This window comes from Tupaia chinensis, unplaced genomic scaffold, assembly GCF_000334495.1.
Source record: "Tupaia chinensis unplaced genomic scaffold, TupChi_1.0 Scaffold144255_1, whole genome shotgun sequence".
Taxonomy (NCBI): domain Eukaryota; kingdom Metazoa; phylum Chordata; class Mammalia; order Scandentia; family Tupaiidae; genus Tupaia; species Tupaia belangeri.
This window is the reverse complement of record NW_006204113.1, coordinates 3,938,442-3,965,999: the sequence shown is the minus strand read 5'-3', so window position 1 is coordinate 3,965,999 and position 27,558 is coordinate 3,938,442. Positions and strand designations below refer to the sequence as shown.

General features: G+C 40.3%; 1 protein-coding gene across 1 annotated transcript in view; it reads left to right on the top strand.

Moving 5' to 3' along the window:
* Nucleotides 1–27,558, top strand: part of LOC102483356 (cilia- and flagella-associated protein 43) — a 128,591-nt gene that overhangs the window by 8,424 nt on the left and 92,609 nt on the right. The window contains exons 3-6 of the mRNA XM_006166408.1: nucleotides 3,744–3,840; nucleotides 13,733–13,900; nucleotides 16,239–16,389; nucleotides 22,472–22,631. Of these exons, the coding sequence (XP_006166470.1) occupies nucleotides 3,744–3,840; nucleotides 13,733–13,900; nucleotides 16,239–16,389; nucleotides 22,472–22,631 (576 nt within the window). The remainder of the gene's footprint in view (nucleotides 1–3,743; nucleotides 3,841–13,732; nucleotides 13,901–16,238; nucleotides 16,390–22,471; nucleotides 22,632–27,558) is intronic.

Below are 27,558 nucleotides of genomic sequence, written 5' to 3'. Positions count from 1 at the left end.
TTTTGCGTGTGTGTGAGTAAGCTGCTTATACTCCCTGTATATTCTATCAGTGTCTTATCTGTGGCATAGTTAGCAAATATATTCTCCCATTCTGAGGTTGTCTCCTCACTCTAATTATTGTTTCTTTTGCTGTGCAGAAGCTGTTTAGTCTGATGTAGTCTTACTTGTATATTCTTGAGATTATTGCTTATGCTCTGGGGGTCTTATTTAAGAATTCTTTGCTTACTCCAATGTCTATAAGAGTTTCTTCTGTGTTTTCCACCACTATTTTTTTTCTGAGAGATTTTTAGTAAAGGGCACGTGCACTCACTGGAGAGACAGAGAGAGACAGAAGGACAAAATGTGAGAAATCACTCCCTGAGGGGATGACCACACCACAAATCCTTTTCTTTCATTCTCCTCTTGGGATTTTGGTCAAGCACACACATGCTCCTGGCATGAGTTTCAAGCCACTGGGTCAGGGACTCGAACTGTGTTTGAACATGCAGGAGTCCAGCACCTTAACACCATCTGCTGGCTCCTTCCACCAATATTTTTAGTTTTAGGTTTTATGTTTAGATCTTTGATCCATTTTGAGTTGATTTTTGTTAATGGTGAGAGATAGGGGTCTAATTTCTTCTTTCCGTGGGTGGATATCCAGTTTTTCCAGTACCGTTTGCTAAAGAAAATTTCTTTTCCCCACTGGATTGTCTTGTCACACTTTTCTTTAAAGATCATAATTACCAGGCAGAGTCATTCTTTTTATATATTCCTGAAGGTGGCGGTATAATTATTAGTCTTCCTGGATAGTAAATATTTAGTCTATTTGACCTAGTATATCCACTTCAAGAAGTAGAACTCAACTTTAAGGAAATAATCAGAAGTGTGGTCAAAGATTTATGTGCAAAAGAATTAAAAACACTGTCATAATAGAAAAAGAATGTAAACCTACATCTATAGTATTATGGATATGGCTAAATAAACTAAGACATCTCATAAAACAGCATTACACAGCACTACAGATCACATTTTTGAAGACTAAGCAAATGATAAAATGCTCAATATACATAAAAAACAATAGGATACAATGTTACATATAATCCAAGTTCCATTTTTAATACATTTATTTTTTTATTGCCAGAGAGCACATGGGCTTGCCGGAAAGAGAAAGAGAGACAGAGAGAGAGAGAGAAAGTACCTCCCCCAGAGACATAGTCACACCAAAGTCCTTTTTCCTTCATTTCTCCATTCTGTAAGGATCATAAACATATCCTGGCATGATTTTTTTAATTTCTTTTTTTTATTGTCAGAGGGTACCTGTTATTGCCAAAGAGAAAGAGAGAAAGAGGGAGAGGGAGAAAGCACCCCCACACGCACACACACACACACACACACACACACACACACACACCATGAAGTGTTGTTCTTTCTCCTCCATTTCTCCATGCCTTTGGTATTTTGGGTGTGCATGCATATGTGCCCAGTGTGTTTTCAAGCAACCAAGGCTGGGATTCAAATTGTGGTTGGCCATGTGGGATCTGGCTCCCTATGCACAGTGCTTAACCACTGCACTATAGGACTGGCCTGATCCAAATTCCATTTTTAAAATGGATTATTACATATATAATTTTTATTTTATGGTAGTATAGCTATAAGAAACAGTTATATTTAAAGAAAAAAAATACATATATATATTTTTAAGTAAACACATTGAATATTACATGCAAATTTAAACAAAAGAAGTTTACCAAATTTAGTGGTAGGATTACAGAGGATATAGTTTCTCTTATGCATTTAAAATATTTTTGTAAAAAATATTTTTTAATTTACAGGGATTATAAAATTAATAATCTTTAATATGAGGGAATAGAAAATTTAACTAAGTCCTCATTCTATAGAAAAATTTCCATTAGGCTAGCCAGTGGTGTAGTGGTTAAGGTGGTTGAATCCCACATGGCCAGCTGTAGTTCAAATCCCGGATCCTGTGACTTGAAAAACATACTGGGTGTGTGTACATGCATGCCCATAATTTCAAGATCAGAAGGGATGATTTCTTACTTTGTCTCTGTCTCTCTCTTCCTCTCTCTCTCTCCAGTGAGCACATGTGCTCTAGAAAATTTTTGTTTTTAATTTTTGTTTTTGGATTAAATGCTCAATAAATATATGTTGTTTGCTTTGTTAATTAGACGATGTTGAATAAATTCAATAAATAAAAGAATCACATTTTAGTGTTTTAGTTAGTTAAAATGAAAAGGATAAAAAAAGGAAGGAACAGAGATATTAAAATGCACAGACCACTGGGACCAGCAGGTGGCTTCGTGGTTAAGGCACTGGACTCCCACACGGCCGACCATGGTTCAAATCCTGAACCTGGTGACTTGCATTATCATTTCCCCTTTCTCTCTCTCTCTGTCTCTCTCTGGTCAAATTTAAAAATTATATAACAGGTTAAATAAATAAATATTGGGTCATCAGGAAAATCATTAAAAAAAATACAGTACACAGAACAAACAACAGAGACATGAAGGTAAAAAGACAGACCTAGGAGAAGTGAAGCTTGCACTTCCGGAACCATAGTGAAAAACAGCACGTAAGAAGAGGGGAAATGAGACTCTCATATGCTCCTTTACTAGAAAGCAGAGACACACTCATCTGTCTTAGCATTTCCATGAAGGCACTTTAAACATGTTGCTGAGACTTTTAAACTGACGTTGCATTTCTTAAACTATAGGTACAGAGAAGAATAGAAGTTCTTATAGTTGTTCTAAGAGCTGAAAGATATTAAGCTAAGGGCCAATATGAGCCTATAATGTAGAGTATAAAGATAAAGAAATAAGATAGAATTGGGCCAGCAGATGGTATAGAAGTTAAAGCAGCTGGCTCCCACATAGCCAACTGAGAGGTTTAAGTTCTGAACCGAGGCAGCTTGAAAATCACATTGGGTGCATGTACATGTGTGCCCAAAATCCTGAGAGAACAGAGGAGACGGGATTGCAGCATCCCCCCCAGGGGATAATTTCTAATTTTTCCCCTCACTCTCGCTCTCTTTCTCCCCTTAGCAAGCACATGCACCAACTCCCCCCCCCAAAAAAAAAACAAAAAACTCCCCAAGGTATTTGGATAAAGTTGTTTGGATAACTGTTTTTTTTTTTTTTTTTTTTTTTTTTTTTTTTTGGAGAGGTTTTTGCTATAGGGCACGTGCGCTCGCCAGACAGACAGAGAGAGACATAGAGACAGAAAGCGAGAAATCACCCCCCAGAGGGGATAGTCATGCCGCAATCCCTTCTCTTCCATTCTCCTCTTGGGATCTTGGGCACACACGCGCCCGGCGTGAGTTTTAAGCCACCGGGTCCAGGACACGAACCACGGTCGACTACATGGGAGTCCAGCGATATAGCCATTATACTAACTGCTGGTTCCCTGGATAACTGTTCTCATCACTATGTCTCATATATTTCTGGGATATTTTATAGTTCTTAGGTGATTGTAAAGCATGCTGGGCCATATCAGATATAGTACACTCAGTTCTGCGCTGAAGTCTAGACAGTGACCTAGTGGTCTTAATTCACTCTACTATCTTTTAAAAATGAATTTCAGCTTTGCTCTTGGGTTTCCATTCCCAGTCTTAGAGATCAACCGGAAGATCTCTTATTCCAACTGCTGTTTTTGAGTTATGTGAATAATCATTAGAAATGTAAGTAAACTTTAAGAGGATAGTATCTGTAGGTGATAATCAAATCCTGTGACAAGTTTTTTTATTTTAGGTAATGTTCTTCTGGACTACACTTTACTTGCGTTCAGTTACTGTGGCACCTACCTGGCTAGCTACTCCACTCTCCCAGAATTTGAACTAGCCCTTTGGTAAGTGTTGGCACCCTGCAGAATTCCTTTCACTGGGTTACCTTTTAATTTTACCCTTCTAGGTATTGTCAAAGAAAATATACATGAAAATTCCAAAACAAGAAGAATAGATGGCATAAAATTCCCACTTATAAGGTCTCTATATTGACGCATCAAATTTGACAGGGCAAAAACTATATGAGAGCTAAGTTAGTTACTCTTTCTCTTATTAACATACTGTAATGTTTCATTTGTCAGGCAAAGAATACATTTCTATATACAAGAAGTTTTATCTTTTCTTAAAAATGGTACTTTAGAGTTATTCACATGTTTTCTACTATGTAATATTGAAATTAAGAGGGTCTTTGTATTAGAGCTCAGTTTGAAGTAATTGTTTTTAGGGACAGTAGAGCAATTGCAAACTTGAGAGAGCGAAACTATACCACCTTTGCAAACTGTCTAGGAAATACTTGTGGATAAGGCACATCTTTGGTCTCTGTTGGGTCATTTCCTGTGGTCAACTTCAAGGCTATATTCACTCGCCCATTCATGACAAAAACCCCTTTGGGAAGAATTTGTCTTATTAAGGAGAAATACAAAATACTCCAGGAATGACTAAGGATAATTGTTACATACCAGCATTTCTTATATAAAAATAGGAAAAAGATCTTAAATTTAAGCAACCACATGTAGTTTATATAGGGTTTATAATAGCTTTACTGAGGTATAATTGACATATAATAAACTGCTCACATATAGACTATACAGTTTGATAAGTTTTAATTTATGTATACCCTTATGAAACCATCACTATAATAAAAAAAAAAAAAAGTAAATATACCTATTACTCCTGAAGGTTTCCTTGTGCTCTTTCAGATCTTTTTGATTGGCCCTTGCCACTGTTACCCCACCCCTTAACCTGTCCCCAGGATTGGTTTCTGTCACTCTGATTTGTGTCTTTTAGAGTTTTGTTTTTGTTTTTGTGTGTGTGTGTGGTTTTTTTTTTTTTTTTGAGAGGTTTTTGCTATAGGGCGTGTGCACTCGTCAGACAGAGAGCAGAAAGAAAGAAGGCGAGAAACCACGCCCCAGCGGGGAGTGGCCACGCCGCAATCCCTTCTCCTCCATTCTCCTCTCGGGATCTTGGGCACGCACGCACACGCGCCCGGCGTGAGTTTAAGCCACCGGGTTCAGGACTCGAACCGCAGTCCACTACATGGGAGTCCAGCAACATAGCCATTATGCTAACTGCTGGTCCCTCTTTTAGAGTTACATATACAGGGAGTCATACATACATATATTGTTTTTGCCTGGCTTTTTTGGTACCGTGAAATTATTCTGAAATTCTCTCATGCTACTATATACCTCAGTGGTCATTCCTTTCTATTCCATAGCATGGGTATATCACACTTAGTTTATCTGTTCACCTGTTGTTGGATGTACTAACTTGCTAAGACTTTGGTCACAAAATACACGAACTGAGGCCAGCCAACCCCATAGCATAGTGGTTAAGGAGGCGGATCCCACACGGCCGGTCGTGTTCAAGTCGTGGCCCTAGCAGCTCTATAAACAAATGAAGCATATGTGTGTGTGTGTGCCTAAAATCCCAATGGGATGAAGAAATGGACCAGAAGGGACTACAGTGTGACCATGTCCTACTGGGGAGTACTTTATCTCTCACTCTCTCTCTCTCTCTAATGAGCATATGTGTCTTGTGGCAATTAATAATAATAATAATGAAGTACTACAAACTGAGTGGCTTAAACAACAGAAATTTATTCTCTCACTGTTCTGAATACACAGGCCAAGATAGCCATGTGAGAAGGTAAACACATAATTTCTGATAGTCCTAAAAGCAGATGACTCTTCCTGTCTTACACAAGTGCAACCTATAGATATTAAAAGTAGCAGTAAGGAGCCAGGCATGGTGTGGTTATTATGGTGCTGGATTCCCACATGGCTCACCACAGTTCGAATCCTGGACCCAGCAGTTTGAAAATCATATTGGGTGGTGTGTGCTTGTGCCCAAAATCTCAAGAGGAAAATAGAGAAGAGATTGTGGTGTGGCCACCCCCTGCCAGGGGAAGCGATTTCTCACTTTCTCTCTCTCTCTGTCTCTTTCTAGTGAACATATGCACCTTATAGCAAAATCTTAAAAACTAGCTAACTAAACAAATAAAAATAGCAGTGCAGGGGAGTGAGCACAGGCAATGTAATGTAACAGATGTAGGCCTGAATCCTGCCTCCACAGGTTCCCAGCTATGTGATCTTGGGGAGGCTGAGCTTCTATTTTCTAATCTGTAGCATGGATGTAACAATATCTCTGAATATGATTTTTCCAATAATTAATTGAGCAAAAGTGTGCACAATACCTAAGAGTGCCTATGACATATCTATTCATTTAAGTCAGAGGTTCAAAATGATGATATTTAGGTTAATTCTAGGCCACAGATATGGTTTTTTTGGCCCATAAAATATATTTAAAATTGGGAAAATGTGGAAAAAGAATAATCTGGCTGCCCTCTCTCAAACACAGGCAATTCTGGACTTGTGTTTCCACATGGCCACAGATGTGTGGGCCAGTGAGGGGCTGCTCACTCTGGATGCTCCCAGTGGCCTGCACCACCTTACAAAGGGCTTAGAAAACTATGGTACCTTAAGCTAAATCTGACTCACCACTTGTTTTTATAAATAAAGTTTTATTGGAACAGAGCCATGTTCACTTGTTTACATATGTTCTGTAGCTGCTTTTGCTTGATTAAAAAAAAAAAAAAGGCTGAGTTATTGTGATAGAAACAATATATGGTCTGCAGAGCTAAAAATATTTACTGTTTGGCCCCTTGTGGAAAGAGTTTGCCAACTGCTAACCTAGAAGTGTATATTCAGGATATCTCATGTATTTATATTAACTTCCTGGTCTTTGTAGGCATTTTGGGATTCAACCGATAATTACTGCTGGATGTGAAATGTATTTCTGGCATTTTAAAGTGGAGAAGTCTGAGACTCCTGCAATGAAGCTTTATTTGGTTGTGGTTTTTTGTTGTTGTGTTTTTGTTTTTTTTTTTTTAAAGACAAAACCTTACAGTATCATGATCCTCCTGCCTCAGCCTCCTGAGTAGCTGGGATGACAGGTGGATGTCACCACACCTAGCTTTAAGGGTGGGCCGGGAATTGAACCTGGGCCTCCCGTGTGACCTTAGCCTACTGAGTAGCAGAAGCTAGACATTGTAACAAGACATTCTTGCTGGACAGAGGTGGGATTGAGACTAGAGGCATACAATAGCTCCTCGCTACTCCCTCCCTTCCCCTATATTTGTTTGCAGGTCTTAATATTCATGGGCACTTATCTTTGGGAAATTTGGATTGGAGATGAGAGACAAGGGGTCAGGGATGAGGAGAGCAGAGGACAGAGCAGATGCTGGCGGTGGGAGGGGGAGGGAAGATCAAAACTTCTTCTCTGTGCAGAGATTCTCTGTGTAACTCTGCACTGGCAGAGGTGCTCTGGAGTCCCATGAGTGAATACGAGTGGAGCTGAGAGGTAGACCCTCCTCCAGGCCTTTACTCTGGCCCCCTAAGGTTGGAAACTCTGACAACAGTCCTAATGGCACCCTTAGGTGCTGCACAGAAATGTGAGTGGGATTTAGTCCCATGATGCAGGCCAACAGCATGAGGCTTCATCAAGTGGCTTTGCTAGAGCCAACTTAGACAAGAGGGGGCTGGAACATGAACAGGGAGGGGAACATGACTTGGTGATAGCAGCTGGTCTGTGGGTCCTGGGAGGCAGCCCCTTGGGGACTCCCAGGAATAATTCTGTGAAACTTCAAAAGAAATTAATTTCCAAAAGTCCTACCCACAGGAGCTCAAATACCATGATTTAATTCTTGGAAATAAATATGGCCAAGAACACTTTACCTGAAAGCTCTAATGTTTAAACAGAACATAGTGGATTTGTATATTATGTAACAATTTTGAAAAAAGTAAGGGGGGAATGAATGTTCTCATGTTTGGAGTCTCAGACTGGTGGGATCTGGGTCATCTGGGGTCCATGAGCAAAGACAGTATCGTAGGCTAATTACTATGGATGGACTTATCATCACCACCACCAGTTTTATCAGAGAGGCATTTACTGGGATTTCCAGTGAATTGGCCCATTTAATCCTCACCAAAATCCCATGAGGCAGCTATAATGGTCCTCATTGTAAAGAGAGAAACTGCAGGAAACCTGGGGGCTGTTCACGAGTATACTGAAAGGTTAGATGTTACAGCAGAATCTCCAAGAGAGAGTGAGCACACAGGGAAGTTTTACATAACTCCTTAATAATAGTACTGGCAGAAAGACAAAAGAAGCTGGTTCCTGTCTTAATCTGGATACTATAGTGACATACCATAGACTGGGCAGCTTATAAACAGCAGAATTTTATTTCTCAGAGTTCTGGAGATCAAGGCACCAGTGGCTTCCATATCTGGTGAGGGATATTGAATCTCCTGATTCACAGACAACACCTTCTTACTCTGTCCTCACACGGTAGAAGGGATGTGTTAGCCCTTTGGAGTCTTTTTCATGAGGGAATGAATGCCAGTCTCCTGACTTGATCATTCTCCAAATGGCCTACCTCCTAATACCATCACCATAGGGGATAGGATTTAAACATAGAAATTTGGAGGTGGGTGGGGCACAAACATTCAGCCCATAGTAGATCCTGAGTACTTAAAGTACACTCACAAACACACAGACAGAGAAAGGAATAGCTAAATAAAATGTCTAGGTTGGATACAAGAATGGTTAACTTTTCAGAGCCTTCTAAAACCGTAATACCCTAAGGTTACTATTCTACAAAGTGCACAATCATAGCCTTTGTCTGTTCTAGAGTTAACTCTAACCTATAAGATCACACCTGCCTTATCACCTGGGGGCCGTTAATGAGTGTACTGTGACAGCAAGTTTACATTCCCAGGAGTGTCAGACAGGGTTCAAAGCAAGGTACAGAGTCCATTTTTCTTAACAAGACTTGTCAGAAAATGTTTTCCAGCATGATATGAGAAATCAAGTCACCACAATTTTTCTTTTTTCCAAGTTTGAATATTTTTTTGTTCTTATAAATTACTTGACTAAACTTACTTAGTTGATGACTTGTGACTTGCTGATTGGGGTTTAAACTTGCAGGTGCCTAAACTTTTAGCGTTCCTGATGATCCAGGGTACAGTAGGAATGTGCAGAAGGTACACCTCATCTAATCTGAGGGTGGTGTCCGGTGGTTAGGGAAGGGTTCCTGGGAAGGGCAAGTGTTGTTTCGGCTGACATCTGTACAGTGTTAGTTTGCTAGGCCTGCAATAACAAACCACCTGCCATAACAATATCAAGTGACTCTATCAACAGAAACTGTCTCACTGTTCTGGAGACTAGAATTCTGATATCAAGGTGTTATCAGGGTTGGTTTCTTGTGAGGGCTGTGGGTGAGAATCTGTCCCATGTCTGTTACCTGTTTCTGCTGGTTTGCTGGTCCTCTTGTGTTCTGTGGCTTATAGAAACATCATCCAGATCTCTGCCTTCATCTTGGCATGGCATTTTCCCTGTGTATGTGACTGTCCCCAAATGTCCCCTTTATATAAGGATACCAGCTATATTGGATTAAGGCCTGCTCTGATAACCTCATTTTAACTCGTTCACCACCATAAAGATCTCATTTTCAAATACGGTCACTTTTTGAGGTACTGAAGATTAGGAGATTAACATTTGAATTTTGGAGGGACACAATTCAAGCCACAGCAATACCTAAGGGATGAGTAGGAATTAGCCTTGTGAAGAAAGAAGAAGGAGGATTTCAAGCAGAAGAATGGCATGTGCACAGGACCTAAGTTTGAAGGAAACATGGCAGATTTTAGTGAAGAGGTCATAGATGGCGACAAGGGCTGAGCCATGAGCGAGGCTAGCCTGGAGGGACAGACAGTCTAAGGCCAGCTCATGAGAAGTTTTATAAATGGGTGACCACGTGACTCATCATTCAAATTAGGATATTTTTGAGAGTGAAATGGGACTATTAATAATCAATGCAGAGCAACAGACCAAACTCATTTCCCCTTCCCTGGGGCATACCCACCTGCATATAAACCATGCTAATGGGCACGTCCTGCATGTAAGCCATGCTAATGGGCACATCCCTTATCCTAAAGCCCATGGGAAGCTATTAAAGATCGTTTGTTATTGCCAATGATGGAGAATGTCTCTGTGTGTGCATCCATATGCACAAGAGAGAGAAAGACTCAATAGGATCTCGCCATGCTGCAACCCCTTTTCCTGTCTTTTAGCTCCTCAGGATCTTGGGCATCCACATGCACACTCAGCATGCTTTCAGCCTTACCTAGGGATTCAAACCTGTGGTCATCCTTGGACTTCCAGCACCTCAATCCAGTGTGCTATATGATCTGTGCCACCCAGGCTGGGCTAGGGTTTTTCAATCATTTGTTATTTCTTTCTTTAGAGAGAGGAGGTAGCCTTGACAGGGGCTAAGCATGCCTTGATCCTTCCCACACAGCCTCCCCACCAGCCAGAATCACAGGCAGTGCCCCTAGTTCAGATTAACCTGGGATCCAAACCTGGCATCCCATGTGACCCCAGCATCCCACAGCAGTTTCCCATCACCTTTGCAACTATAGCTGCACCTATTAAAGGGTTTTAAGCAGGGATGTGACATGATCATACCTGCAGTTAAGACTCCTTTCAGCCACATTGTGGAAAGTATATTAAAGGGAAATAAGGCGTGACCATCAATTTGGAGGCAGTGATAGTCCAGGGAGGATCTCTCTGTGACTGTGGCATATACGAAGGTGGGAGGAAGGATGGAAAGAGGTGGAGATATTAGATACTTCTGTATCTAATCCACCAGTACGCAAGGTGTTAATTCCTCCACAATTCAGGTTACAGCTACTACGGACCCCTCCGACCTCCGTCTCCTGCCCAGGGGCCATAGGAGAGCCCCTGGCTATGTGAAGCAGGTGTGAGGTGAGACACAGGTGGGCTGTGCCACCTGAAGTTGAACAAAGCCCACACGGAGTTGGACAGCCCCAAATTAGCCAGGCAAAACAGAGGGTTGAAGCCCCAGGCACAATTGAAGCTGACATGATAAGAGGTGTCCCATAAGAGGTAGTGACAGAGACCAGGAGCGATTCCAGAAGGCACTGGAAGTGAGCTGTGTCAAGTTCTGCAGAGTTAAGGTTAACCGTGGACCAAGAAATTTAGGATGAAGGTAGCTATCTGTGGTTCTTGGAGAGAGGTGTGTGGATGGATTGGTGGCGACAGGAAGCAGATAATCTGGGATGAAGAGAGGGGTAGGTAAGGAAATAAAGGCAGTGAGTTTAGAAAAACTGTCAAGAAGTTTGGTTCATAGGAGAGAAGAGACGCATGGAAGTGTGAGTCTGAGGGAGGGTTTGTTTTGCTTTTGTTTTTGTTTTTTAACATAGTACAGATAAGCACTTAAGCCTGACAGGAAGGAGTCAGGAGAAAGAGAGCATCTGGGATCAACCTGTGATATGGTGGTTAAGGTGACAGGATCCCATATGGCTGACTACATGGTTCAAGTCCCAGACCTGGAAGCTTGAAAAACACACTAGGCACATATACGTATTTACCCCAAATCTCAAAAGATGAATATGGAGAAGATATTGCATTCCCCATGGAGGATGTTTACTCACTTTCCTTCTGACTCTCTGGCTCTCTTAGAGAGTCCATATACCCTCTAGTAAATAAAAGAGGGAGAGACAGACAGACAGACAGAACATCTGAAGATGCAAAAGAGAAGGAATAATGGATAAATTAATGAGAAAAAGAGACAAGACCTTGTAGGATTCAGAATACACGTGTAAAATTGGCCTTAGGTACTTGTCTTCCACAGTAACAGGAAAACAGGAGGAGAGAATATTGCATACATGGTAGGTATTTGGACTTGCTAGCAGGAATTGGGGAAAATTGTCAGCCTATGGTCTCTATTTTCTTTATGGAAATCAAAGTCATTTATTGACATTTAGAAAGATTCAAGGGGCTGGCAGGTGGCATGGTGGTTAAGCCGCTGGACTCTCACATGGTCAACCTTGGTTCAAGAGTTGGACTTGGCAGCTTGCTTTCTCACTTTCTCACTTCTTCTGTCTCTCTCTCTCTCTCTGATGACTATACCAAGTTAAGAAATAATACTAATAGGCCTTTTGAGCCACTCTTTCTCTGTCTGCTCAGGCCTGCTCTTACCTCTCAGGAGTGTACTTTTACTTAATAAAGTGACTTTTTCTTTTAAAAAATAATACTAATCATAAATAAAATAAAATTCTTTTTTATTTTTTAAAAAAGAAAGATTTGAAGGTGTTAGAGGCTTTAGAAGAGTGGAGATTGTTAACAATGGCCACATTAGACAGTGAGAGAGAACTGACCAGAGAAACATGGCAAGGCTCGAAGTTTTACTGAGAGTCCTGTGAGGGAGATGATCATGAATTGATAGTGTCACTGACACGCCTGGCTTGTGATCTTTATTCCTATGTCTCCAGCAGCCCAGATATTCATTTATGTCCTTCCAGGGTTGAAAGATTTTGCCAGCTATCTGAGATAGGAAGTCAAAGGATGAAAGAAACCAGAGAATGGCTGAAGTGATACTTAGGTCATTTGTGTTGGGGGGATGGAAGGAAGTGAGAACAGGAGGGCACTGAAAGACAAGGCAGACATAACTAGTAGTTCCAGTTTCCTAATCACAACTCTAAATGAAGTCCTGGCTTTCATATGAGGGCATAGCAGACATTTTTCCCCTTTCCTTTCATCTAGCAAAAGACCTGATTTATGGCAGGGATCTAGGATTGTCTAAGTCCATTTTCTATTGCTGTAACAGAATACCACAGACTGGGTAATTTATGAAAAACTGATGTTTATTTGGCTAATGGTCCTGGGGTCTGGAAAGTCTAAGAGCATAGTGCTGATATGTGGTAAGGGTCATCACATGGGGGAAAGCAACCAAGCATGCAAACAGAGAAAAGCGGAGCAGAACCTATCGTTTTATCTGAGCCCACACCCATGATTACGGAATCAACCCATTCCGAAGGAAAGAGACTTTGTGAGATGATCACCTCTTAAAAGTCCCGCCTTCTGGGACCAGCAGATAGCATAATAGTTTCATTGCTGGACTCCCACATGGCCAACCATAGTTCAGGTTCTGGACCTGGTGGCTTAAAGCTGTGCATGTGTGCCCAAACTCCTGATAGGAGAATGGAGGAGAAGGGATTGTGGTGTGGTTATCCTCCCTGGGGGTAGTGATTTCTCACTTTCTGTCTGTCTCTCTGGTGAGCACACGGCCCTATAGCAAAAACCTCTCTAAAAAAAAGTCCTACCTTCCAACACTGTTACAGTGTAAATTGTTTTCAACTCATGAACTTTGGGAACTTGTTCAAACTTTAGCAAGGATAGTCTCTCAAATAGATAAATGATAAATCATCTTAAAATACTACCACTTTGATTTTAAAGACTCACTGAATAATCGTTGATGGCGATGAGTAAAGTACACTCAGAGCCATACGGAGTACTCGTACATAGTCCTTAGAGCTTTAAACAGCTACACTTGTTTTTCAGCAAATGTGATGGTATATTCTACTCTCTAGGTTTAGCTGACTTAAATTCAAATTTAATAAGGAGAGAGGATGAAATTGCCTTGGCACAGTATGTGGTGGTATAATATATTTTAAATATATAGTTATTTTGTTTCTTAGCTGCATACAGTTTAATGATAAGCATAATTATTTACACACGACATTAATGTGCTAGATTAGATAAGTTGTATCATAAATTATGTCTCAATTTATGTAAATTGTTTTAAAATAATTAGAAAAATGTTCCCAAGGCATGAAATTTAAATTGCTTGTTTTTTCATCAAATTCTTATTTTCCTAAGGAACTGGGAGTCGAATGTCATTTTGTGCAAGAAATCACAGCCCGGTGTGGATGTGAGCCAGATGTCTTTTAACCCCATGAACTGGCACCAGCTATGCTTATCTAGTCCGAGTTCAGTGACTGTGTGGACCATCGAAAGAAGTAACCAGGAGCATTATTTCAAATCAAAGTATGAAACATTTTTTCTAGACAATGACAAAGTAATTGTTTTGGTTTGCATTCATATCATCTGATTGGGTCAATATGATGAATCAAGTGCCTGTGTGTGGGTATACACATATATATGTATGCATATACAGTTTATCTTAAGTTATAGCATCTTTCTACATATTTAATTACCTTGGGAGTTGTTTGCATTTCCAAAGGATTCCCTATGACTTGATTTCCCAATGAGTTTATTTTTTTTTAAATATCAAGTCCTCTGAGGGCTTTTCCAATATGGTGTAGTTTTCTAAAACTTGACTTCCTCTTACTATTTTGAAACTTGTCTATTGTATAAAAAGAAAAAAGTGTTATGACATGTTTTTCTCCTATTATTTTGATGCCCTACTGTAACCTCAAAAATAAGAAACTATTAGATACAGAAAGTATACATTCAACCACATTATCCACAAACAAAAGAGTATTTGCATATAGTGGAGGCATGGGACTTCAATAAAACTGGGTTAGACCCTTTAAATAGAACTGAGTTAAAGAGAAATTCTATTACAAATGTCCTGGTAGTAACTGATGATAATAGATACCTTTGTTAAGAAAGAGTTTAGGGACCTTTTAAGGACCTTGTGGGGAAAGAGTTCAAAGACTCATGGTCTCACTAAGCTTACTATTTTCAGCATACTCCATGAAGTTGAAGACCAAGAGATGTTGGACATGTATACCCTTGAAATTGAAGTTTTGGAAAAGTATTCTAAAGAGAAATATAAAGCTAGTCAATACAGTCTTCACAAGGGAGAGCCCTAAGATAAGCATGTCTTTCTGCTCAGAACTCTTTACATCTCAATTTCATTTTTACAAGAATCTATTGAGTAGCCAACTCTGTCTCTAGTCAGAGCTGACAACATTGTACCTTTCAACAAAGTAGTGATATCTCTATCAGGTTCTTGCCAGGGCAAGCCGGTAATTTATCACACCCTTTTCCCCATTTGCTGCCCTGAAATATTCTACTCTCGTTCTAAATGTTGGCCTGTGATTTTTCTAAAAGCAAATAAAATAGGAGAAAAAAATGACCGGTTCATAAAACCATCAGGATTCTAAAACACTTAAGCCTCACATCTGAATAATAGGTAGTTTTATGTGATCATTTTTCAGAATTATGTATTATTCACATAATGTAACCAAGGACATTTTGAACTGAATGCTTGAGACTCTGAATTCACCAAACTCACTTCTATAATTATAGGTTAAAATATAGTAGATCTAGAGTAAATTTGAAAATGAATTCTTGATATCAGAGGCTGCAAAGGTAGCTGAATACTACATACATGTTTATTTTGGCCAGTCATGTTGGTTTTTTGTTTTGTTTTGTTTTGTTTTGTTGTTGTTTTACATTAGCTGTCAACATTTAAAATTTGAGAGTTTTCTCATATATATCCAGATTATGGTATGTTCTTGAAAGTCTAGAGCCAGATATCCACATGTCAACAACCCTCTTGGCTGGAACTGAGTGGCACCTGCCACCTTTAAGACGACAAACACTCCCATTTGCCAGTCTCTGCCAGCCACAAATGACTTACCTGACCCTATTCACATTCAAACTTTATTCTTGCTTTAGATATTAACTTTGAAAATGTATAAAATAATATTCATATACTTAGTTTATAACTGTGCATGACTTGTCCTTTTACAATATATGTGTTAAAATCTACCATTGGTGGGGCTGGTGGTTAAGGCATTGGATTCCCACATGGCCAACCCTGAACAGGCTGGCTTGAAAATCACTCCCATTCCGTGTGTGTGTGCATGCCTTAAATCCCAGGTAGAATGGAAGAAAAGGGATTGTTGTTTGGCCATCCAACCAGGTGGGTGATTTCTTGCTCTCTCTTTCTGTCTCTTGGGGAATCACAAGCACCCTATAGCAAACAAAACAAAAACAAAATACTAACATTAGGGTTTTATCTTTTTTTTTTATCAGTTATAGTATTACCACATCTCACTCACCACTTTCATATGGTGGTTATATCAATGATTAATTTCTCTCTCTTTTTTTTTAATTTTTGGAGAGGTTTTTGCTATAGGGCACATGTACTCGCCAGAGAGACAGAGAGAGACAGAGAGACAGAAAGCAAGAAATCACCTCCCAGGGGGGATGGCCACACGGCAATCCCATCTCCTCCATTCTCCTCTCGGGATCTTGGGCATGCACGCTCAGCATGAGTTTAAGCCACTGGGTCCAGGACTCGAACCGTGGTCGACTACGTGGGAGTCCAGCGACATAGCCATTACGCTAACTGCTGGTACCTGATTAATTTCTCTTGATGTGAGTGTTCTGGTGTCTCTTTGTTCTACAGGTCAGTAAGGCTGCCTCTAGAAGATGGGTCATTTTTTGATGAAACAGATGTCATTTTCCCACACTCGTTGTCCAAGGATCCCATCTATGGACCTGTGCTGCCACTATCAGCCGTTGCTGGGCTAGTAGGTGAAGAGGCGGAAACTTTCAGGGTAATTATCTGGCAGCTCTTCCTGTTTGTCTAGCAGGCTGAGACCTGGGAAGTGTGATCTCATTTGGTTGGCATAACCATCCCATGTGACATGCAGGACAGAGAAGATCTTCCTAGTTCGTGGAGATTAGCTATGAAGACCATAAGACATGAAGATTCTGCAGTTCTGACTTTGAATGAACAGGGGGCCGCTGGCACTGCCAACAGAAATTAGGAGCCCAGATGTGATCTCGGTTTTAGACATATTGAATTTGAGGTGCAGGGGACACAAGTAGCCATGCTGGGCAGCGCCAGAAAACAGGATCTACTGTTAGGGGAAGGCGGGAGACACAGATATCGCTGTCTTTCTCACAGATGGGATAATGGGAGCATCGAGAGGGGGTCTGGTGAACATGAAGAGAAAGCCCAAGAGCGATGCTGACTACCAATGACAGGAGGAGAAGGAAGAGTCTGAGAAGACAGAGTTATAGAAGGAGGAACAATCCAGGAGAGAGGAATAATAAGGTCATGGAAGACAGTGGCAGAAAGCTTCAAAAGGGACAGTCTGTCCACAGCTACACACTCATTCATTCACTCAGCATGTATTTATCAAGCACCTTTTATGTAGCAGGCACTGTTTTAGGCAATGGGGAATCACGCAGCAACAGACTGGGCATAATTCTCATGGAGTCTACATTCTTGTTAAGGAGGCAGAACCACCAAAACAACAAAAGTAAAGAGATACAGTAAATCATTGCAAAATTTGATGTTTATTATAAGAAATGAGGGCAGTTATGTCAAGGAAGAGATTAATACAGGCTGGTTAAGGAGGCCTCTTGTGAGCTGACACTCAGACTTGAAGATCAAGGAGGCATTATTGGCATTACAAGTATGGTAAAAAGTGTGTCAGGTGGAAGGAACCACGTGTGCAAACGTCCTGGGAGAAGAGAGATTTACATGTTAGGGAAACTGGGAAAAGACCCATATAGCTGGAACATGATAAATGAGAAGGGAATGAAGTGCACAGTCTCATTTAAAAAATAAAAAAGAAAGAAAAACACAATTACTTATTTGTTTATTTTTATTTATTTATTTAAAGTGAAAAAGCAAGCCACCAGGTCTGGGACTCGAACCGCGTTTGGCCATTTGGGAGTCCAACCTCCTACCACTAGAGTCTCATTTATGAGGGAACACAGGTTAACTCACTAAGGCCTTTGGGGTGAGAGTAGGGAGATGCATTCTCTTGAGCCTCTGGAGACTGTGTTCTGCTAATGCTTGTCTTAAACCCTAAGCAGAGAGTGAGGGAAGTGGCAGTTCCCATATGCTTTTGACCTCTGCAGAGAATGAAGCTAGGAATGTTCAAAATAATTCGGTATAAGAATTCAGTCATTGAAAAAATCTATAGCAGGGAGAGAAAGGTTGTATGCCCTCCGATAAATGACAACATTTCGCTTTTTTAAATGATGGAAAACAACTAATTCCTCAGCTAGCACAGGTCTTGTGCTGAATAAACCTTGGAAATAGAACCACAGGCCGCCACAGCGGGGCAGCAAAGTAAAGACAAACAGATCAGCCATGGAAGAATGTTTCTATATTTAGTATTTGGTGCCTAGAACTCCCAAATTTTAATGATCTCAACTTTTTCTTTTCTGCAGTGAATTTCTCCAGAAAGTTCTCACATTTTGCACACCATGATGACTACACACTACATAAAACATTTAAAATTAAGGCACTTGTCCTTGTCATTTGAAAAATGCTGTAAAAGACTTTCTTTAAATATTCAAATATGGAGTTACCATTTTATAAAATCCTCATAATAAACAGACATCTTTATTTCCTAGGACTTTTGCAATTAGGGCATTTTGAGATTTTTCTGAAAGCAGACATTTACTGTTGTAGTTTGACATCTCTAAATCACACAGGAAATATTATTAAAGTTATAAAACTTGCATTTAAGTTAGAAATTAATTTTTACAGTTGTTTACTTCTTCATTGTATAGCTAAATAGGGTGAGAGAAATGGGATCCCCTAGGACTTGATACATACAACATTGACGTATAATGTACATTAATGACAGAAAGAATAGCCCTGAAAGATCTTAAATGTCTTCATTCCATTCCTTCCTTTGAATGTCATTTCTTGTGACTTTGGTACCAATGGCAAAGAAATCATTAATGACTTGATCTATATATGAGTCTTAATAATTAACAAGCTATGGAGTTTTACAAAATTGCTAACATTAAATAATTTCATTATCTTTCTTGTAGCTTACATTTAAAGGGCGAATTTTAGGCCTTTAAGTAGACCTGTGTCACATTACACAACTTACTAGGGCATCAGAAACTTATCCAGGTGTAGCATGAGGGAAATCAAAAGCAGATGTTATCTAGGCAGAAATTGGATCTCAGATAACGAATTTAATCTCAAGTGTTCAATTTCCTTTTTCCATCTACTTAAAAAAAAATTAACAGAACAGTATTAAGTTGGATTCCAGTATTATCATGTTTGGTCTTCAAGTACTTAAAATGTATGACTTATGATTGCAGAGAACTGAAAAAGAAAGTGGTGTTACCTACTAACATGTAAAAATGCTGTTAGCTTCTTTTCTTTAAAAGTCTCATCATTTTCATTACTGAAATTATTGTTTCTGCTCACTTAATCCATATAATATTGCATTCATTTTTAAACAGTACATATTTGTTGATGAAAGAAAATATTAGATACAACCAAATTTATCTTAAAAAAGAAAATCCACATACAATACTGGCTTAACATCCCAAGGCCAGAAAATTCTGAATCTTAACCTTCATGTTCTGTTTCACACACAGATTCACTGGTATTGTGAAAAACAGATAGGTGATTTCGGGTTTTATTTTTTAGATTTTGAGCCTATTGCCATGCCAAGTAAGAGTCAGTCTTTTTGCAATTTATGGTCTAAGATAGATGTCATTAAGACTATTTAAGACATTTTTAGATAGAGGTGATTCTATAAGTAACTCTTTTCCCTATGAGTCAAATTTCAGTCACATACCGCAGAAATGCCATTAATCAGCAGGAGATCAATCCTTTCATAACGTTTTTGCCTTTTTTCCCCCACTGGGTGACTAGGTGGTTACTCAAATAATTATTTTCTCTGTTCAAGACGATGAGAACATGAAGTAAACCAGTCATACAACTGAAGTGAATCTATCTTTTAAAAATTATGAATGATGATTGCTCACATGTATGATTGCTACCTTAGTCATATCCCAAGGTGTGTCCTGAATGACAGTTTCTTCTCCACTCCTCCCACTTCACCAAAAAGAACCAACTGCTTTCTCAATGATGTTTCTGTAATGTTGAAACATCCCTCTCCTATAACTGATCTATCAGTCTTCTGGTTCTGGTATTTGTTGATAACTACTTTCTTCCTCAGCAGTGACTGTCCTTCTGAGAAAAGGGATCCTTTAGGACTTGGCATAATGCACGCTATATAACCAACATCCAATGAATATTTATTTGACGTATCAATCATATAGCAAATTTCTGTCAGTTGAGGATCTGATAGAACTACTACTCTGGCAGTACCACACTTGTCACTATTTAGAGTCTGCAAACCTTTTTTAAATTAAAAGAGCAATATATAATAAGTGATTCAAACAGTCAAGTATTTATTAGAAAGCTGACTTGTTTATATCAGCACATTTTATTTATTTATTTATTTATTTATTTTCTTCATTCACGATAGAGTGTGTATACATTTGCAAGAGAGAGAAGCCCCTTCTACAGGGTCTGGTGATCCTTCCTACAGTCTTCCAACTCACTGGATCCTGGTCTCTCTTGTGTGTGCCTGAGGGTTTCTGGCTGACCAGTCCAAGGACTTGAACTACAATCACCATGTGGTATCCAACTTCTCTTGAGCAGGACATTACCATTGCACTACAGAGCTAGTCCCTATTATTTCTTTTTAAGATAAATTCTCACCATATCACAATCTTCCTGCCTCAGCCTCCCAGCTGGAACTATAGGCATGACCACCACATCCGGGTTCTTTTCCAGACAAGGTCTCACTGTGTTGCGCAGGCCAGTTTTGGGCTCACAGTCCTCCTGCTTCAGACTTTCAAGTCACTGGGGTTTCAGGTGTATGCTACTGTATCTAGCTGGACCTGCACCTCCCATGGGATCCCATTCCGGGGAGTGCAAGATCAGTGATAGGCTCAGACTATCAGGGAGTTTTGAAAGAAAAATGGCTATTCGTATACGAAGGGATTTCAAAAAGTTTGTGGGAAAGGGAACTAAAGTATGAGTTTATTTGGGCACAAACAATTTTGGATACTCATGTAGAGTTTTTCATAATACACATTTTCCTAAACTTTTTGAAGAACTCGGGTAGGCCCACAATATTTCCTAACTGACACCTGATTCAACTTATCCTGCTGTATTTTTCTTCAAGCATGTTTCAACTCATAGAATTTTGTATATTTAACTTCTTACCTTTCTTTTACTCTGTTTGCTCTCACAGGATGTAAGCTCCAAGGGTCAGGCATTGTGTTTATCTGTTTTTTATTTTATTTTTCGCTGCTGTATCCTGGTGCCTACAACAGTGACCACAGATACTTGTTAGATAAAAAAGTACTTGCATGAAAGAATGAAATAAACACGAAGCTCTTAAGAGATTTAAGAATTCTGTTAATTTGTCCAATCCCTTATTGCCCAGTGTTTTGTATGACTATGGGCATAAGGGTACCTAAAAAAAAACAGAAAAGAAATTATATTACAGCAACAATTCTAAATAATAGCAGAGCATAACAAAACGCTCAAGTAGTACCAAATATTATACACACACACGCACACACACACACACACAATATAGACCGTATATGTGTGTGTATTTTAGATTTTTGTCACACGGCGTGTGCACTTGCTAGAGAGAGAGGAAAAGAGAGACCACCCCCGCAAGAGGGGATGGTCATGGTTCAATCTCTTCTCTCTATTTGCCACTTGGGATTTTGGGCACATATGCACATGCGTCTGGAGTGTTATTCAAACCCCCAGGTCTAGAACTTGAACTGCATGGTCGATCATGTGGGATCGAGTCACCTAAACCACCACACCACAGGCTGGCCTGGTTTTTACATGTTTTAAGAGTCAAAAAAAAGGGGCGGGGTATTGTGACAGAGATCCATGTATTTCATAAAACCTAGAAAATCCACTATCTGGTTTTTTACAGAAGAAATTTTCTTCAGGTCATGGCCCCTATTATCTTTAGTCCTCCAAGTCAACTTTTCTTCTAGGTACATCCCTTAGAGTTTTGTGCCTTTTTCTTTCCATGGAATCAGTTATGTAGGATGCTTCATGAACCAAATCAGACAAAGGGTCCCCTTTTCAGTCCATATGAAAGCAGCTAAGGAGAGGAGCCAGGCCAGCCTCTCCACAGCAGCTCAAGGAAAACCACAGTTGAGTCCTTTGCAGAACCAAGAGAAAGAAATGCTGATGAGATTCTTCCTCAAAATGGATGATTTTAGGGACCAGCAGTTGGCGTAGTGTTTATGTCACTGGATTCCCATGTAGTCGACCGTGGTTCATGTCCTGGACCTGGTGACTTAAACTCATGCCAGGCACGTGTGCGTGCGTGCCCAAGATCCTGAGAGTAGAATGAAGGAGAAGGAATTGCGGTGTGACCATCTCCCCTGGGGGTGATTTCTCGCTTTCTGTCTCTCTGTCTCTCTCTGTCTTTCTGGGAGCGCATGCGCCCTATAGCAAAGACCTCTCAAAAAAAAAAAAAAAGGGATAATGATTTTAGCTAGACAAGGACTTTCTTAAAGTCACAATGCCAAAAAAGAAGCAGTTTAGAAGTTCTTATTCAGAACTCTCATGAGAATCTATGACAGTGGAAGAACTCAAAGTATGTTGGCAGGAACATCTTATTTTTTTTCCTTGGTGAATTAAAATGTAGAAAGAAATGAAGTGAAGAAGTTTACTTGGCTCTTAACGAATGGCAAGACCCATGAATGTATGAATAACTACATTTATTGGTTTCTTTATGGCAATTTTTCTGATGGGTATTTCTCTGGCTCTTAGAAAGGTTGTTGTCTTAACACAAAGTTTTTATTCTTTCTTCGAAGCCAAAAGATGATGTATATCCTCTGCTACACCCAACTATGCATTGCTGGACTCCAACAAGTGACCTGTATGTTGGCTGTGAAGAGGGTCATCTTTTAATGATTAGTGGAGACACCTTGAAAGTGACTGTGCTTACTAAGATAGAAGAGTCACCACCACTGGGTGAGAAACTGCTCTGCTTTATATTCCCAAAAGTGTAGCCATGATTGCTGGTTTTGCATACACCTAAAAATGGATACTTCATTTCCTAGTTTTTCTTTTTTAATGTCATCTTTGTTTCTCTCTCTCTCTCTCGTGCGCGAGTCCTCTCTCTCTCTCTCTCTCTCTGTCTGTCTCTCTCTCTCCCCCTTCTCTTTTTTATAGGCAGAAAGCATATGCACTCACCAGAGAAAATGACAGAGAAGGCACTCCGTAGTGGGGTATGATCACACCACAGTCCTTTTTCGTCCATTTTTCCATCTCATTGGGATTTTGGACACACACACATGTGCCCTATGTGTTTTTCAAGCAACTAGGGCTCAGATTCCAACCGCTTGGCCATGTGAGATCTGGCTCTCTTAATCTCTGCATTATGGGGACGGCTCCCTCCTTCTCCTTTATCCTCTAATTAGTTACCAAGTCCTGCGGATACATCTTACAGCTAGGTCATGTTTACTGAGTGTTACTATGCTCTTGGCATTCAACCATCATTTTGTATGCTTATTTCATGTAATCCTCAAGGCACAATTATAAGGAGATACATCTTTATCTCCATGAGACAGAAGAGGTTAAGAAACATGTCCAAGTTCACAAAAACTGTGGAACTAACATCTGAACCCAGACCTCAGAGTCTAAGATCTTAGCTACTGTGTTACAGTCTCTCCTACACACACTCCCCATTCTGCTTAGTCAGCTAACCGTGCTCTTTCCTCTTCCTGCTCTTCTCGAACTTTTGCCATACCTCTTTTAAGTCCAAAAACCATCTTGGAAATTACCTTTCGTTGCTTGGCTAGCATTTCAAAGAGAACGGATCATCTATTCTCCCTTATGTCCATCTGTGGCTCCATCAGCTGTGGCTGAGTCACAGGAGCCAGCGCACACCTACTGAGACTAGGTGTGTAGATTCTTTGAGGGAGCATGGCAGGGAAAGCTCTCCAAATCTGTCCAATGCTTTCCTTTATTCCAATTGCTCTTATTATTTCACACCTTGATTTCTTAAACTATTGTAAGACTGAATTCATTGACCTTAATCTAAAAATGACCCAAACCAGGGCAGCTTATTCCCTGCCAAACTGCTCTTTATGAAGACCATTTTCAGCAGTCACCTTAAGGACTGCTCTGCTTTGATTTCAAGTCCTCCTTAATCTTAAAAAAAAAAAAAAAGGAAAGAAAAAAAGTCTAGTCTTACTTTTTTTTTTTTTTTAAGTTTGTTATTTGTTCCACAAAGGAGAGAGATAGGGAGATGAGAGAGAGAGAGAGAGAGAGAGATAGGCAGACCCAACAGGGTCCACACACTGCAATCCACTCCAGCCTCAGCCGGCCTGGATCGCAGGCTATATGTGCATACTCAGCACGCCCAAGGCAGTGTGGGGATGCAAACAAGGACCCTTCCCACGTGGGTCTGGTTGTGTTACCACTGTGCCACCACCTTACCCTTAGCCTTCCTTAGCCAAATCCTAACTACTCTATTAGGATATGTCCTACTATTTCCCAGCCATAGCTTTCTGATCTAGCCAGTCATTTCTTTTCATCATGTCACACACGTGCCTTTCTCCTGGCTCATTCCATCACTACTTTTTTTCTTAATCTTCCAGTGCTCAGGTCAAATACCACCTTCTCTAGCAAGTTTTCCTGAATTGCAATGTGTCTTATCTATTCCCTCTCCCATTCCCTGACTCACACTTCACTGATAAAACTAAGGCTATTGGGTTTGACTTTCCTAACCACTGTACTCTCTTTCCTTTACTTCTACTGTACACCCCAGGCTTGCTCTCCTCTCCAGTAATCAAGCATCTAGAGTGCCATCTAAGCAGCTTTCTGAAAAATTAGTCTCTTTTTTGCTTGACTTCCTAACTTCAGCTCCTCTAACATGAGATTTTCAAAAGTTTCAGGCCAGCTCCATGGCCTGGAGGTTAAGGCAGTCAGATCCCACATGACCAACCATGTGGTTCAAGTCCAGGAAGGGCAACCTGAGAAACACATCTAGAGTATGTTCATGCACGCCCAAGACCCGACACGAGGGATAGATGGAGGAGAAGGGATTGTGGCATGACCATTCCGCAAGAGAAGTGCTTTCTCATTTTTCCCTCTCTGTCTCTCTGGTTAGTGCATGCACTCTCTAGCAAAAACAAGCAAATGAATGAAAGTTCTCATTGTTCCTGTGCTCGCTCCAAATTTTGTCAGTGGGCATTTGTTATTTCCTTTGTCTGGGATGCCCTTCTCTTCCTTGTCTACTTGGTCAAATTATTTCCTTTGTAGAACCTTTCCTATTCTCACCTCAACCCTCAAGCAAGGTTAGGTGTGCTACTGGGGAGCCCACAGGACTCATGCTTTTGCTAAACCCCATCCTGTGCTATTACAGTAGCCCATGTGCATGCCTGTCTTTCCCACCAATCCTCAGCTCTTTGAGATCAATAATTGTGTCTTGCTCATTCTTTGGCTCCAAAATCTAATCCCAGCTATTGCTACAGAGTATAATGGCACTTATTTGTGTTTATGAAATGAATGATATTGGATTGTTGGAAAAGTCATAATGTATTTTTCTATGATTTTCTATGCAAAAATGTGTCATGACTCTCCGTCACCACCACCACCACCCCCACCCCAGCCAAGCCAATAAGCAGTTTCTCATTTCCAAACTCCTGTCATACTTCAAATACGTTTTATACAATTTAGGACTTAACATATGTAATTGTGTCTGCTCACCATTTTCTCCCTACCTACTATTACTTATTACTTCCATGGAACATTATAAATGCTTTCAGATACATATTTTTTCAAATATTTATGTATTTATTCATTTATTTTAATTTGAGCAGAGAGAGAGAGACACACACACACACACACACACACACGCAGAGAGAGAGAGAGAGAGAGAGGGAAGTGAGAAAGCCAGCCACTGGGTCTGGGACTCAAACCGTGGTCGGGCATGTGGGAGTGTCTAGCGCCTTAACCACCACACCACCTGCTAGTCCCCAGATACTTATTTTTTTTAAGAGAAAGTTTTGCCATAGGATGTGAGCACTTGCCAGATAAACAGAGACAGAAAGTGAGAAATCACTCCCCCGGGTGGGGGGGGCGGGGGAGGGCCACACTACAGTCCCTTCTCCTCCATTCTCCTCTCAGGACCTTGGGCACTCTAAGCAAGATTTCTTGAGGTTACATAGATAACAAATTGTCTTATAATTTCCATCTTTAAGGAACTTAGATTTTATCAACAAGGATATGACAAATAGACAAATAATTACAATCAGGTAGATTAAGATGGCTTCATTAAGAGAGAGCTTCACAAGGTGCTATGGGAATTCAAATGAGGGAAACAGCCCAAATAAGCCATTTTGAAGGTCGCATTTGAATTGGTGAGTGAAAAGAGGGCTTTACAGACACAGATGTGGGTAGGTGGAATTTTTGGCAATGGTATCTGCATGGAAAAGAAAACATGGGAGGGCCAGCCCTACAGCCTAACTGGTTAAGGGAGCTGGATCCCACATGGCTGACTGTGACTCATACCCCAGCCCTGTCAGCTTGAAAACCACTCTAGTTACATGTAGGTGTATGCCCCAAATCTCAACAGGATGAGAAATGGAGGAGAAGGGATTGTCATGTAATCACACTCCAGCCCCCTCCCCGTAACCCCCTCCCTCTTGTGAGCACACATACCATCTGGAAATTAAAAATAAAAGATAACATGGGACATATTGAGAAACAAAAAGTGGTCGGTCTTGTCTGGAGCATGGGGTATTACAAAAGAGAAGTGGGGAATGAAGGGGCATTCATATCCTACCTGCTACAACTAAGACATTTGTACTTAATTCATCTGAGAGTGGGCAGACATCAAAAACCCAAATGGGGATGTACTCTGATTGGACTTGATAAAGCAGATTCATTCAGCCATAATTCAGGAAAGAAAGATCCTAGAAGGGAACCAGCAGTTAGCGTAATGGCTATGTCGCTGGATTCCCACGTAGTCGACCGCGGTTCATGTCCCGGACCCGGTGGCATTCATATCCTACCTGCTACAACTAAGACATTTGTACTTAATTCATCTGAGAGTGGGCAGACATCAAAAACCCAAATGGGGATGTACTCTGATTGGACTTGATAAAGCAGATTAATTCAGCCATAATTCAGGAAAGAAAGATCCTAGAAGTGGGTAGGTACAAAGCAGCAAGCACCAAGACCAGATCAGGAGTAACCTGGGCTCTAGTGGCACTTGGACCATAAAAAAGGGACTGCTGGAATGTCTTTGAAGGAAAGGACGGACACCATGCTCTTGGAATTAGCAAAACGTCAGACACATAGTACGCAGTAAGCAAATAATTTGATGGATGCCATTTGAGTGTTTGATTCTGTAGTTTCCATATTTGTCTACATAGAAAGGTAATATGCTTTCATTATTTTCCCCCAAGGGCAATATTTTATGATAATAAATGTGTTCTTATAGAACATTTTGTCTTTTAACCTTTCTATGTCTATAGTGCTTTATTCATTGAGGTATACATTTACATGCCATAAAATGCACAAATCTTAAGTATACAGCTTGATAACGATACAGTTTTGGTTCATTGAGTTTTTGTTACCCCCTCTTTTTAAGAAAACTAAAATTTTTTAAGAGAGATTTTTGCTCTAGGGCCCGTGCGCTCACCAGTGAGACAGAGACAGAGAGAAAGAAAGCAAGAAATCACCACACAGAGGGATGGCCACACTTTTTCCTCCATTCTCTTGGGATTTGGGGCACACACTCACATGTACCCGGCATGAATTTTAAGCTGCTGGGTTTAGGACTTGAACTGTAGTTGACTACATGGGAGTCCAGCAACATAACCATTATGCCATCTGCCGGTCCCTAAGAGTTTTTTTTTTTTTTTTTTTTTTTTTTTTTTTTTTCAAG